At 38.7% G+C, this 15,176-nt stretch overlaps 2 protein-coding genes across 2 annotated transcripts in view; one reads left to right on the forward strand and one right to left on the reverse strand.

The window, feature by feature from the left end:
• The window catches only part of NEXMIF (neurite extension and migration factor), a 213,290-nt gene that overhangs the window by 63,488 nt on the left and 134,626 nt on the right, over window positions 1-15,176 (forward strand). The window lies entirely within an intron of this gene.
• Window positions 320-1,456, reverse strand: LOC133753372 (dimethyladenosine transferase 2, mitochondrial-like). The gene has a single exon (XM_062183930.1). The coding sequence runs from the start codon at window positions 1,454-1,456 to the stop codon at window positions 320-322; it is 1,137 nt and encodes a 378-aa protein (XP_062039914.1).

Below are 15,176 nucleotides of genomic sequence, written 5' to 3' on the forward strand. Positions count from 1 at the left end.
ATACCCACAACTACCAGTATATTTATAGTAGAGAAAAATTTAAAGCCAAACAAATTCAATCTGATCAAACCCACAATTAACTGAAGTTTTCATTTTATTCCATTGTAAATAAAATAGCAGTCCTGTTTTAGCCAACAGATCAGTGGAATTATCAGAATGATCTGCCTAATCTGTGCAATACAACAACAGTTTTCTGTTGAAAGGAGGTAAGGTTTCCAAACTCAGTTCTTTTTCATCTATGTTAAAAACTGCTCCAGCTGATGTCGTGACAGTCTAGTTTTCTGCATATGTGTTCTCCATGCTGTCATCATATAGCCATTTATGGGTATAAATGGGTAGCTTCAAAAAGGCATTTAAAGTCTTGAGGATACATGTCAGTTATTTTCACTTTTTCATTTTTTCTTGTTTGCATCAATATATCCATTGCATCAACTGGACTCAATGACCTTAAGTGTTCTATTAGGCTTGCATTGCACTTCCCAAAACAGTGCTTTACCATATGAAAAAATACATCATAGTTAATAGGAGTTAAGTTTTCTGTGAATAAATTTCGACGAGGAGTCATTCGAATAAAATACAAGTTTTGTTGTATTCGTTCTAATGAATCCTTATGCTTTGGCTTTTTCAGCTGCCCATTTTGGGTATATACATAAAATGATGACCAAGGCTCCACATGCAGCACCTTAATCTCACAAGCAACTTGCCAGAGCACACTTAATACTTGATACAAGTTTGGATTTCTTGGATTTGCCATTAGTTTCTGGTATTCTTTTTCACTAATGAACATATTTAATTCTACTCGTCCATGCCTATATATAGAAGTGCAGGAATACAGGTCATATACAAGTTTCCATAGTGCCTTTCTTTCATTTTTAATTGGGAAGATTCCAATTATTTTTAAGGGAATACCTGCTGACCAAGGAAGTGCCTTTATTCCCAAATTCTGAAAAAGCACATGTGAAATCATAATGGGTGGTCTTACTAGTCCACACTTTCTAGGATCCAATTTAAAGAAGTCACAGTAGACCACTTCTAGTTTTCCACCCAGATTATTTCCTAAGGACTCCAAATGCGGAATGAAATTTCTGTCACTTTCAAGGGCAACCACTTTGGCACCAGTTTCAAGTAATGCCTGAGTCAGCACTCCAGGACCTGGATTGCACTCTAAGAAGAGAGAGCGAGGGTCTTTTTGACTCCCCTGCAGGATCTGCACCAAGGTCTCAGCCAATCCCCGACTGCTTATGTAACGCTTAGGGTCCAAGCGGTGCTTGCATACCCACGGAGGCAATTCCTCAAAGTCAGGATAGGGCAACAGCTGCGGGGATGAATCAGACAAGCCACAGCGATGCGGGTGTCCACGTATCGTCGCTCGGGTCCTCAAAATGCAAAAGCGACTCGTGCCCGCCAGGGCTAAGGGCACCAACCTCAAAGGAAGTCCCGCTGCTGGGACCCACATCGTCACCTCCAAGGTGCCCCCTCACATGACCCAGGGTCGCTATTTCGGTGAACCCCATGAAAGGCATCCCACCGGTGTAGACATTTTAATGATACTTACTCTTCCAACCCATGAAAACGGGATGTCTTCCCATTTCTTTGTGCCCTCCTCAATTTCTTTCATCAGTGATTTAGAGTTTTCATTGTAAAATCTTTCACCTGTTTGGTTAAATTTATTTCCAAGTGGATTTTTTTTGTAGCTATTGGAAATGAGATTGCTTTCTTGATTTCTTGTTCAGATGATTCACTATTAGTCCATAACACTGCTACTGATTTTTGCATTGACTTTGTATTCTGCAACTTTGATGATTTTGTTTATTAGTTATAAAAACGTTTGGTGGAGAATTTGGGGTTTTCTATATATAATATCATGTCATCTGCAAACAGCGACAGTTTGACTTCCTCTCTTTCAATTGGTTGTTTTTATTGCTTTCTCTTGCCTAATAGCTCTGGATAGGACTTCTGGTACTATGCTGAATAAGAGTGGTAAAAATGAGCATCCTTATCTTGTTCTAGATTTTAGAAAGAAAGCCTTCAGCTTTTCTCCATTTGATTTGATGTTAGCTGTTGGCTTGTTTTATATAGTCTTTATTATTTTGAGGAATGTTCCTTCTATACTTAATTTGGCCAATTTTTATTATGAAAAGATGTTGTATTTTATCCAGTGCCCTTTCTGCGTCTATTGAGATTTTCATATGATTTTGGTCCTTCATTCTGTTGATGTTCTGTATCACATTTATTGATTTGCCTACATGAACCCCACTTGATCATGTTGAAAGATTTTTTAACATGCTGTTGGATTTGATTTGCTACTATTTTGTTGAGGAATTTTGCATTTATGTTTATTAAGAATATTTGCCTGAGGCTTTGTTGTTGTTGTGTCCTTGCCTCATTTTGGTATCAAGGTAATGCTGGCCTCATAGAATGAATTTGAAGGAATTCCCTCGACTTCTATTTTTTGAAGTATGTAAGAAATATTAGTGTTAATCCTTCTTTAAATATTTGGTGGAATTCATTAGTGAAACATATGGTTCTGAGTTTTTCTTTGATTTTTTTTTATTATGATGCAGTCTTGCTAATTATTATTATTTTTTTATTATGCAAATAAAGTATCTTTTATTTTTTTTTATTAAACTTTTATTTAATGAATATAAATTTCCAAAGTATAGCTTATGGGTTACAATGGCTTCCCCCTCCCAAAACTTTCCTCCCACCCACAACCCTCCCCCCTCCCGCTCCCTCTCCCCTTCCTATCACATCATGATTCATTTTCAATTCTCTTTGTATACAAAAGATCAGTTTAGTATATATTAGGTAACGGTTTCAACAGTTTGCCCCCCATATAGTAACACAAAGTGAAAAGAAAAGAAAAAAAAATACTGTTGGAGTACTAGTTGTAGCATTAAATAAGGTGTACAGCACAATAAAGACAGAGATTCTACATAATATATATATTTTTTAATTAATTAATTTTCTATGCCATTTCCAATTTAACACCAGGTTTGTTTTTTTTTTCATTTCCAATTATCTTTATATACAGAAGATCGATTCAGTATATAATTAGTAAAGATCTCATCAGTTTGTACCCACACAGAACCACAAAGTGTAAAAATACTGTTTCAGTACTAGTTATAGCATCACTGCACATTAGACAATACATTAAGGACAGATCCCACAGGGGATGTAAGTACACAGTGACTCCTGTTGCTGACTTAACAATTTGACACTCCTGTTCATGGCGTCAGTAATCTCCCTAGGCTCTAGTCATGAGTTGCCAGGGCTATGGAAGCCTTTAGAGTTCGCTGACTTTGATCTTATTCCGATAGGGTCACAGTCAAAGTGGAAGTTCTCTCCTCCCTTCAGAGAAAGGTACCTCCTTCTTTGATGGCCCCGTTCTTTCCACTGGGATCTCACTCACAGAGATCTTTCATTTAGGTCTTCTTCTTTTTTTCTTTTCCATGGTATCTTGGCTTTCCATGCCTACAATACTTTCATGGGCTCATCAGCCAGATCCGAATGCCTTAAGGGCTGATTCTGAGGCCGGAGTGTTGTTTAGGACATCTGCCATTCTATGAGTCTGCTGTGTATCCCACTTCCCATGTTGGATCTTTCTCTCCTTTTTTGATTCTATCAGTTAGTATTAGCAGACACTTGTCTTGTTTGTGTGATCCCTTTGATTTTTAGACCTGTCTAAGCCATCGAATGTGAACTGAAATTGATCACTTGGACTAGCGAGGTGGCATTGGTACATGCCACCTTGATGGGATTGTATTGGAATCCCCTGGCACATTTCTAACTCCTTCATTTGGGGCAAGACGGATTGTGCATGTCCCAAACTGTGCATCTCCTCCCTCTCTTTTTCCACTCTTAATTTTAGCAGGGATCACTTTTCAGTTAAAATTTAAACACCTAAGAATAATTGTGTGTTATTTACAGAGTTTAACCACTAGTACTAGAACAACTACTACAACAACAAATACTAAAAAGGATAAAGTATTACATTGTACATCTAGAGTCAGGACAAAAGCTGATCAGGTCATTGTTTCTTGTAGTGTCCATTTCACTTCAGCAGGTTTCCCCTTTGGTGCTCAGTTAGTTGTCGCCGATCAGGGAAAACAAATGATATTTGTCTCTTTGGGACTGGCTTAATTCACTCAGCATGATGTTTTCCAGATCCCTCCATCTTGTTTCAAATGACTGGGTTTCATTGTTCCTTACTGCTGTATAGTATTCTATGGAGTACATGTCCCATAATTTCTTTATCCAGTCTGCTGTTGATGGGCATTTGGGTTGGTTCCAGGTCTTAGCTATTGTGAATTGAGCTGCAATAAACATTAATGTGCAGATGGCTTTTTTGTTTGCCAAATTAATTTCCTTTGGGTAAATTCCGAGGAGTGGGATGGCTGGGTTGTATGGTAGGGTTATGTTCAAGTTTCTGAGGAATCTCCAGACTGACTTCCATAGTGGCTTAACCAGTTTGCATTCCCACCAACAGTGGGTTAGTGTCCCTTTTTCCCCACATCCTCTCCAGCATCTATTGTTGGTAGATTTCTGGATGTGAGCCATTCTCACCAGGGTGAGGTGAAACCTCATTGTGGTTTTGATTTGCATTTCTCTGATTGCTAGTGATCTTGAACATTTTTTCATGTGTCTGTTGGCCATTTGGATTTCCTCTTTTGTAAAATGTCTATTGAGGTCCTTGGCCCATCTCTTCAGTGGGTTGTTTGTTCTGTTGTTGTGGATTTTCTTGATTTCTTTGTAGATTCTGGTTATCAACCCTTTATCTGTAGTATAGTATGCAAATATTTTCTCCCATTCTGTCGGTTGCCTCTTCACTTTCCTGACTGTTTCTTTCGAAGTACAGAAACTTCTCAATTTGATGCAATCCCAAATGTTAATTTTGGTTTTGACTGCCTGTGCTCCTGGGGTCTTTTCCAAGAAGTCTTTGCCTGTGCCTATATCTTGCAGGGTTTCTCCAATGCTCTCTAATAATTTGATGGTTTCGGGCCGTAGATTTAAGTCTTTAATCCACGTTGAGTGAATTTTTGTGTAAGGTGAAAGGTATGGGTCTTGCTTCAAGCTTCTGCACATGGAAATCCAATTTTCCCAGCACCATTTATTGAATAGACTGTCCTTATTCCAGGGATTAGTTTTGGTTCTTTGATCAAATATAAGTTGGCTGTAGATGTTTGGAGTGATTTCTGGTGTTTCTATTCTGTTCCATTGGTCTATCCATCTGTTTCTGTACCAGTACCATGCTGTTTTGATAACAACTGCCCTGTAGTATGCCCTGAAATCTGGGATTGTGATGCCTCCGGCTTTGTTTTTGTTGTACAAGATAGCTTTGGCTATTCGAGGTCTTCTGTGTCTCCATATGAATTTCAGCATCATTTTTTCCAGATCTGAGAAGAAGGTCTTTGGTATCTTGATTGGTATTGCATTGAATGTATAAATTGCTTTTGGGAGAATAGACATTTTGATGATATTGATTCTTCCTATCCATGAGCATGGAAGATTTCTCCATTTTTTGGTATCCTCCTCTATTTCTTTCTTTAAGGTTTTGTAGTTTTCATCGTAGAGATCTTTAACGTCCTTGGTTAAGTTTATTCCAAGGTATTTGATTGTTTTTGTAGCTATTGTGAATGGGATTGATCTTAGAAGTTCTTCCTCAGCCGTGGCATTGCCTGTGTATACAAAGGCTGTTGATTTTTGTGGATTGATTTTATATCCTGCTACTTTGCCAAACTCTTCGATGAGTTCCAGCAGTCTCTTAGTAGAGTTCTTTGGGTCCCCTAAATAAAGAATCATATCATCTGCAAAGAGGGATAATTTGAGTTCTTCCTTCCCGATTTGTATCCCTTTAATTTCTTTTTCTTGCCTAATAGCTCTGGCTAAAACTTCCAGAACTATATTGAATAGCAGTGGTGAGAGAGGGCATCCCTGTCTGGTACCAGATCTCAGCGGAAATGCTTCCAACTTTACCCCATTCAATAGGATGTTGGCCATGGGTTTTTCATATATTGCTTTGATTGTATTGAGGAATGTTCCTTCCATACCCAGTTTGCTTAGAATTTTCATCATGAAAGGGTGTTGTATTTTATCAAATGCTTTCTCTGCGTCTATTGAGAGAATCATATGGTTTTTCTTCTGCAGCCTGTTAATGTAGTGTATTACATTGATTGTTTTGCGGACGTTGAACCATCCTTGCATACCGGGGATAAATCCCACTTGGTCTGGGTGGATGATCTTTCTGATGTGTTGTTGCATTCTGTTGGCCAGTATTTTATTGAGGATTTTTGCATCTATGTTCATCAGGGATATTGGTCTGTAATTTTCTTTCAATGCTGCATCTTTTCCCGCCTTAGGAATTAAGGTGATGCTGGCTTCATAGAAAGAATTTGGGAGGATTCCCTTTTTTTCGATTGCTCTGAATAGTTTGAGAAGAATTGGAGTTAGTTCTTCTCTAAATGTCTGGTAGAACTCAGCAGTGAATCCATCTGGCCCTGGGCTTTTCTTTGTTGGGAGGGTCTGTTTAGGTTTCCTATGTCTTCCTGGCTCAATTTAGGGAGGTTGTATGTGTCCAAGAATCTGTCCATTTCTGATAGATTTCCCTGTTTGCTGGCATACAGGTCCTTGTAGTAATTTCTGATGATTCTTTTTATTTCTGTGGTGTCTGTTGTTATGTTTCCTTTTTCATCTCTGATCCTATTGATTTGGGTCTTTTCTCTTCTTTTTTTTAGTTAGTTGGGCCAATGGGGTGTCAATTTTGTTTATTTTTTCAAAAAACCAGCTCCTCGTTTGGCTGATTTTTTGTAATGTTTTTTTGGATTCAATCCTGTTGATTTCTTCTCTGATTTTAATTATTTCCCTTCTTCTATTGGGTTTGGGTTTGGTTTGCTGCATATTTTCTAGATCCTTGAGATGACTTGAGAGCTCATCTATTTGGTGCCTCTCCAATTTCTTGATGTACGCACCTATTGATATAAATTTTCCTCTTAACACTGCTTTTGTTGTATCCCATAGGTTTTGGTATGTTGTGCTGTTATCCTCATTTACTTCCAGAAAATTTTTGATTTCTCTTTTAATTTCTTCTATGACCCATTGTTCATTCAGGAGCATGTTGTTCAATCTCCATGTGTTTGAACGTGCTCTGGGGATTCCCGAGTTGCTAATTTCCAATTTCATTCCTTTGTGGTCTGAGAAGCTGAATGGTATGATTCTAATTCTTTTGAATTTGCTGAGACTTGCTTTATGGCCTAGTATGTGGTCAATCCTAGAGAAGGTTCCATATACTGCTGAGAAGAATGTAAAGTCCTTAGATGTAGGATGAAATGTTCTGTAGATATCTGTTAGATCCATTTGGGCTATAGTTTCATTTAAATCTGCTGTCTCCTTGTTGATCTTCTGTCCTGTTGATCTGTCTATCTCTGAGAGTGGAGTATTGAAGTCCCCCAGTACTATTGTATTGGGGTCTAAGTCTCCCTTTAAGTCCCTTAACAAGTCTTTTAAATAAGCTGGAGCCCTGTGATTCGGTGCATATACATTGATAATTGTTATATCTTCCTGTTGAATGGATCCCTTAATCTTTAAATAATGTCCCTCTTTGTCTCTCCTGACAGTTTTTGTGGTAAAGTTTATGTTGTCCGATATTAAGATGGCTACGCCCGCTCTTTTTTCATTTCTGTTGGCATGGTATATCTTTTTCCAGCCTTTCACTTTCAGTCTGTATGGATCGTTGTTGGAAAGATGAGTTTCTTGTAAGCAGCAAAAGGATGGGTTTTGTTCCTTAACCCAATCAGCCAATCGGTGTCTTTTAACTGGACAGTTCAAGCCATTAACATTCAATGTGACTATTGAGAAGGAGTGACTTTGCCCTGCCATTTGCCAAAGATATTTTCTAATATCTGATTTGAGATTCCTGTGATCTTTTGCTGTGAGGTTTCCTTCCTTTACCTTCCTTCATATTGGTGACCGTGTTTCTGTGTTTCTGTATGTAATACTTCTTTAAGCATCTTTTGCAGGGCTGGACGAGTGGCGACAAATTCTTTCAATTTCTGTTTGCTGTGAAAGGTCTTTATTTCACCTTCATTCACAAATGAGAGCTTTGCAGGATATAATATTCTGGGCTGGCAGTTTTTCTCTCTTAGTACCTGGACTATATCTCGCCATTCTCTCCTGGCTTGTAGGGTTTCTGATGAGAAGTCAGCTGTAAGTCTAATTGGAGATCCTCTGAGAGTAATCTGGCGTTTCTCTCTTGCACATTTTAGGATCTTTTCTTTGTGTTTCACTGTGGTGAATTTGATTATGACGTGTCGTGGTGAGGATCTCTTTTGGTCATGTTTATTTGGGGTTCTATGAGCTTCCTGTACTAGGATGCCTCTGTCCTTCTCCAAACCTGGGAAATTTTCTGCTAGTATCTCACTAAAAAGGCCTTCTAATCCTTTCTCCCTTTCCATGCCTTCAGGAACTCCTAGAACCCGAATGTTGGGTTTTTTAATAGTATCCTGTAGATTCCTGACAGTATTTTTTAGATTTCTGATTTCTTCTTCTTTTCTTTGATTTGACTGTTTCCTTTCCTGTTCTCTGTCTTCTAATTCCGATATTCTCTCTTCTGCTTCACCCATTCTGTTTTTAAGGCTCTCTAATGTGTTTGCCATTTGATCTATTGAGTTCTTCATTTCATTGAGGTTTTTTTTCACTATCTCAGTTTCGTGTTCTACTAGTTGTTTCATTTCTTTTTGATTTCTCCTTAATATTTCATTTTCACGGGAGAGATTTTCTATCTTGTCCATTAAGGATTTCTGTAATTCAAGAATTTGTTTTTGAGAACTTCTTAATGTTCTTATCAATTTTTTGCAATCTGCTTCTTGCATTTCCTCTAACTCTTCATCTTCATAATCTTGCTTAGGCGTGTCTTTCTCGTTTGGGGGCGTCATAGTGTCTTCCTTGCTCTTGTTGCCTCGGCTTCTATGTTTGTTGTTTGGCATGTTGGAGATAATTTATGGTTTTTGTTTTTTTTTTTTTTTGTCTCAGTTGGGAGTGGAGTTGAGGGTAGTTGAAATCTGGCCTCTGTAGGTATTCGTTTGATCTACTTCTGGGACCACACAAAGAGTTTATTCAGCCCTCAATGTGTTCTCCAGTTTTGCTAAAGTTACTGAGTTTGGCTGCGCTTTAGATATGTAAAATCGCGGTGCTCTTTGTTTTGCTTGGTGAGTGCAGGGAGAGGCCTCTGTTTCCCCCCCCCCCAATGTCTTGGGTTTCTGAGGTCTTACCCTCCTCCGTTGGTTCCCGCGCTGGCGAGATTCTGTGGCCCGGCTCCCGCCACCGGGGCCGCTGGCGAGATTCTGCAGCCCGGCTCCCGCCGCCCGGCTCCCGCCGCCCGGCTCCCGCCTGCTAATTATTATTGACCTCTATCTCCTTATGATTCAATCTTGGTAAAGTGTATGTGTCCAAGAATTTGTTTCTCCTTGCTTATCAAATTTATTTCCATAAGGTTGTTCATAGTAATCTCTAACAATCCTTTGTTCTTCTGTGGCATCAGTGGTCTCTATTGTATTTTGGTTATAAAAGATACTTGGAATAATTTCTGTTCTTTTAAACTTGTGAAGATATGTTTTGTGACATACCATATCATCTATTCTGGAAAACGTTCCATGTGCTGTTGAGAAGAGTGTATATTCTTTTTTTTTTTATTGCTTATTGTACTTATATTCATTCATTGCAAATTGATCTGAAAATTTTGGAGTCAAGTGTTATATTTTTTTTAAACTTTTATTTAATGAATATAAATTTCCAAAGTATAGCTTATGGGTTACAATGGCTTCCCCCCTCCCATAACTTCCCTCCCGCCCGCAACCCTCCCCCCTCCCGCTCCCTCTCCCCTTCCATTCATGTAAAGATTCATTTTCAATTCTCTTTGTATACAGAAGATCAGTTTAGTATATACTAGGTAAAGATTTCAACATTTTGCCCATATAGCAACATCAAGTGAAAAAACTACCATTGGATTACTAATTATAGCATTAATTAGCAATGTACAGCACATTAAAGACAGAGATCCTACATAATTTTTTTTTCAAAATAATTAATTTTCTATGCCATTTCCATTTTAACACCAGGTTGTTTTGTTTTTTTTTTTTTTCATTTCCAATTCTCTTTATATACAGAAGATCACTTCAGTATATAATTAGCAAAGACCTCATCAGTCTGTGCCCACACAGAAACGCAAAGTATAAAAATACTGTTTCAGTACCAGTCCTAGCATCACTTGGCTTTAGACGACACATTAGGGACAGATCCCGCATGGGGTGTAAGTACACAGTGACTCCTGTTGCTGACTTAACAATTTGACACTCCTGTTCATGGCGTCAGTAATCTCCCTGGGCTCTAGTCATGAGTTGCCAGGGCTATGGAAGCCTTTAGAGTTCGCTGACTTTGATATTGTTCCGATAGGGTCATAGTCAAAGTGGAGGTTCTCTCCTCCCTTCGGAGAAGGGTACCTCCTTCTTTGAAGGCCCCGTTCTTTCCACTGGGATCTCACTCACAGAGATCATTCATTTAGGTCTTTTTTTTTTCCATGATATCTTGGCTTTCCATGCCTGCTATACTCTCATGGGCTCTTTAGCCAGATCTGAATGCCTTGAGGGCTGATTCTGAGGCCGGAGTGCTGTCTAGGACATCTGCCATCCTATGAGTCTGCTGTGTATCCCACTTCCCATGTTGGATCTTTCTCTCCCTTTTTGATTCTATCAGTTAGTATTAGCAGATACTTGTCTTGTTTGTGTGATCTCTTTGACTCTTAGACCTATCGGAGCTATCAATTGTGAGCTGAAATTGATTACTTGGACTAGTGCGATGGCATTGGTACATGCCATCTTGATGGAATTGTGTTGGAATCCCCTGCACATTTCTGACTCCACCATTTGCGGCCAGTCCGATTGAGCATGTTCCAAATTGTTCATTTCCTCCCTCTCTTTTTCCACTCTTAGATTTAACAGGGATCACTTTTCAGTAAAAATTTAAACACCTGAGAATAATTGTGTGTTAATTACTGAGTTCAACCAATAGTACTAGAACAACAACAACAACAACAAATACTAAAAAGGATAGAGTATTACATTGTACATCTAAAGTCAGGACAGGAGCTGATCAGTTCATTGTTGCTTATAGTGTCCATTTCACTTAACAGATTTTCTCTTTGGCGCTCAGTTGTCACCGATCAGGGAAAACAAATGATATTTCTCTCTTTGGGACTGGCTCAATTCACTCAGCATGATGTTTTCCAGATTGCTCCATCTTGTTGCAAATGACTGGGTTTCATTGTTTCTTACTGCTGTATAGTATTCTATGGAGTACATGTCCCACAATTTCTTTATCCAGTCTACTGTTGATGGGCATTTGGGTTGGTTCCAGGTCTTAGCTATTGTGAATTGAGCTGCAATAAACATTAAGGTGCAGATGGCTTTTTTATTTGCCAAATTAAATTCCTTTGGGTAAATTCCAAGGAGTGGGATGGCTGGGTTGTATGGTAGGGTTATGTTCAGGTTTCTGAGGAATCTCCAGACAGACTTCCATAGTGGCTTAACCAGTTTGCATTCCCACCAACAGTGGGTTAGTGTCCCTTTTTCCCCACATCCTCTCCAGCATCTGTTGTTGGTAGATTTCTGAATGTGAGCCATTCTCACCGGGGTGAGATGGAACCTCATTGTGGTTTTGATTTGCATTTCTCTGATTGCTAGTGATCTTGAACATTTTTTCATGTGTCTGTTGGCCATTTGGATTTCCTCTTTCGAAAAATGTCTATTGAGGTCCTTGGCCCATCTCTTAAGTGGGTTGTTTGTTTTGTTGTTGTGGATTTTCTTGATTTCTTTGTAGATTCTGGTTATCAATCCTTTATCTGTAGTATAGTTTGCGAATATTTTTTCCCATTCTGTTGGTTGCCTCTTCACTTTCCTGACTGTTTCTTTTGAAGTACAGAAACTTCTCAATTTGATGCAATCCCAAATGTTAATTTTGGTTTTGACTGCCTGTGCTGTTGGAGTATTTTCCAGGAAGTCTTTGCCTGTGCCTATATCTTGCAGGGTTTCTCCAATGCTCTCTAATAATTTGATGGTTTCGGGTCGTAGATTTAAGTCTTTAATCCATGTTGAGTGAATTTTTGTGTAAGGTGAAAGGTATGGGTCTTGCTTTAAGCTTCTGCACATTGAAATCCAATTTTCCCAGCACCATTTATTGAATAGACTGTCCTTATTCCAGGGATTAGATTTGGATCTTTGGTCAAATATAAGTTGGCTGTAGATGTTTGGATTGATTTCTGGTGTTTCTATTCTGTTCCATTGGTCTATCCATCTGTTTCTGTACCAGTACCATGCTGTTTTGATAACAACTGCCCTGTAGTATGTCCTGAAATCAGGTATTGTGATGCCTCCGGCTTTGTTTTTGTTGTACAGGATTGCTTTGGCTATTCGAGGTCTTCTGTGTCTCCATATGAATTTCAGCATCATTTTTTCCAGATCTGAGAAGAAGGTCTTCGGGATCTTGATGGGTATTGCATTGAATGTATAAATTGCTTTTGGGAGGATAGACATTTTGATGATATTGATTCTTCCAATCCATGAGCATGGAAGATTTCTCCATTTTTTGGTATCCTCTTCTATTTCTTTCTGTAAGGTTTTGTAGTTTTCATCATAGAGATCTTTAACGTCCTTGGTTAAGTTTATTCCAAGGTATTTGATTGTTTTTGTAGCTATTGTGAATGGGATTGATTTTAGAAGTTCTTCCTCAGCCGTGGCATTGCCTGTGTATACAAAGGCTGTTGATTTTTGTGCATTGATTTTATATCCTGCTACTTTGCCAAACTCTTCGATGAGTTCCAGCAGTCTCTTAGTAGAGTTCTTTGGGTCCCCTAAATAAAGAATCATATCATCTGCAAAGAGGGATAGTTTGAGTTCGTCCTTCCCGATTTGTATCCCTTTAATTTCTTTTTCTTGCCTAATAGCTCTGGCCAAAACTTGCAGAACTATATTGAATAGCAGTGGTGAGAGAGGGCATCCCTGTCTGGTACCAGATTTCAGTGGAAATGCTTCCAACTTTTCCCCATTCAATAGGATGTTGGCCGTGGGTTTTTCAGATATTGCTTTGATTGTATTAAGGAATGTTCCTTCCATACCCAGTTTGCTTAGAATTTTCATCATGAAAGGGTGTTGTATTTTATCAAATGCTTTCTCTGCGTCTATTGAGAGAATCATATGGTTTTTCTTCTGCAGTCTGTTAATGTAGTGTATTACGTTGATTGTTTTGCGAATGTTGAACCATCCCTGCATACAGGGGATGAATCCCACTTGGTCTGGGTGGATGATCTTTCTGATGTGTTGTATTCTATTGGCCAGAATTTTATTGAGAATTTTTGCATCTATGTTCATCAGGGATATTGGTCTGTAATTCTCTTTCAATGTTGCGTCTCTTTCTGGCTTAGGAATTAAGGTGATGGTGGCTTCATAGAAAGAATTTGGGAGGATTCCCTCTTTTTCGATTGCTCTGAATAGTTTGAGAAGAATTGGAGTTAGTTCTTCTCTAAATGTCTGGTAGAACTCAGCAGTGAATCCATCTGGCCCTGGGCTTTTCTTTGTTGGGAGGGCCTTTATTACTGTTTCAATTTCTGTGTCAGTTATGGGTCTGTTTAGGTTTTCTATGTCTTCCTGGCTCAATTTAGGGAGGTTGTATGTGTCCAAGAATCTGTCCATTTCTGATAGATTTCCCTGTTTGCTGGCATACAAGTCCTTGTAGTAATTTCTGATGATTCTTTTTATTCTGTGGCGTCTGTTGTTACGTTTCCCATTTCATCTCTGATCCTATTGATTTGGGTCTTTTCTCTTCTTTTTTTAGTTAGTTGGGCCAATGGGGTGTCAATTTTGTTTATTTTTTCAAAAAACCAGCTCCTCGTTTGGCTGATTTTTTGTAATGTTTTTTTGGATTCAATCCTGTTGATTTCTTCTCTGATTTTAATTATTTCTCTTCTCCTACTGGGTTTGGGTTTGGTTTGCTGCAGATTTTCTAGATCCTTGAGATGGCTTGAAAGCTCATCTATTTGGTGCCTTTCCAATTTCTTGATGTAGGCACCTATTGATATAAACTTTCCTCTTAACACTGCTTTTGTTGTATCCCATAGGTTTTGGTATGTTGTGCTGTTATCCTCATTTACTTCCAGAAAATTTTTGATTTCTCTTTTAATTTCTTCTATGACCCATTGTTCATTCAGGAGCATGTTGTTCAATCTCCATGTGTTTGCACGTGCTCTAGGGATTCCTGAGTTGCCAATTTCCAATTTCATTCCTTTGTGGTCTGAGAAGCTGCATGGTATGATTCTAATTCTTTTGAATTTGCTGAGACTTGCTTTATGGCCTAGTATGTGGTCAATCCTAGAGAGGGTTCCATGTACTGCTGAGAAGAATGTAAAGTCCTTAGATGTAGGATGAAATGTTCTGTAGATGTCTGTTAGATCCATTTGGGCTATAGTGTCATTTAAATCTACTGTCTCCTTGTTGATCTTCTGTCCTGTTGATCTGTCTATCTCTGAGAGTGGAGTATTGAAGTCCCCCAGTACTATTGTATTGGGGTCTAAGTCTCCCTTTAAGTCCCTTAACAAGTCTTTTAAATAAGCTGGTGCCCTGTAATTAGGTGCATATACGTTGAGAATCGTTATATCTTCCTGTTGAATGGATCCCTTAATCATTATATAGTGCCCCTCTTTGTCTCTCCTAACAGTTTTTGTGGTAAAGTTTATGTTGTCCGATATTAAGATGGCTACGCCCGCTCTCTTTTCATTTCTGTTGGCGTGGTATATCTTTTTCCAGCCTTTCACTCTCAGCTTGTATGGATCATTGTTGGATAGATGGGTTTCTTTTAAGCAGCAAAAGGATGGGTTTTGTTCCTTAACCCAATCGGCCAATCGGTGTCTTTTAACTGGACAGTTCAAGCCATTAACATTCAATGTGACTATTGAGAAGGAGTAACTTTGCCCTGCCATTTGCCAAAGATATTTTTTAATATATGGTTTGAGATTCCTGTGATCTTTTGCTCTGAGGTTTCCTTCCTTTACCTTCTTTCATATTGGTGACCGTGTTTCTGTGTTTCTGTATGTAACACATCTTTAAGCATCGTTTGCAGGGCTGGACGAGTGGCGA

Source organism: Lepus europaeus, chromosome X, assembly GCF_033115175.1.
Source record: "Lepus europaeus isolate LE1 chromosome X, mLepTim1.pri, whole genome shotgun sequence".
Classification (NCBI taxonomy): Eukaryota; Metazoa; Chordata; class Mammalia; order Lagomorpha; family Leporidae; genus Lepus; species Lepus europaeus.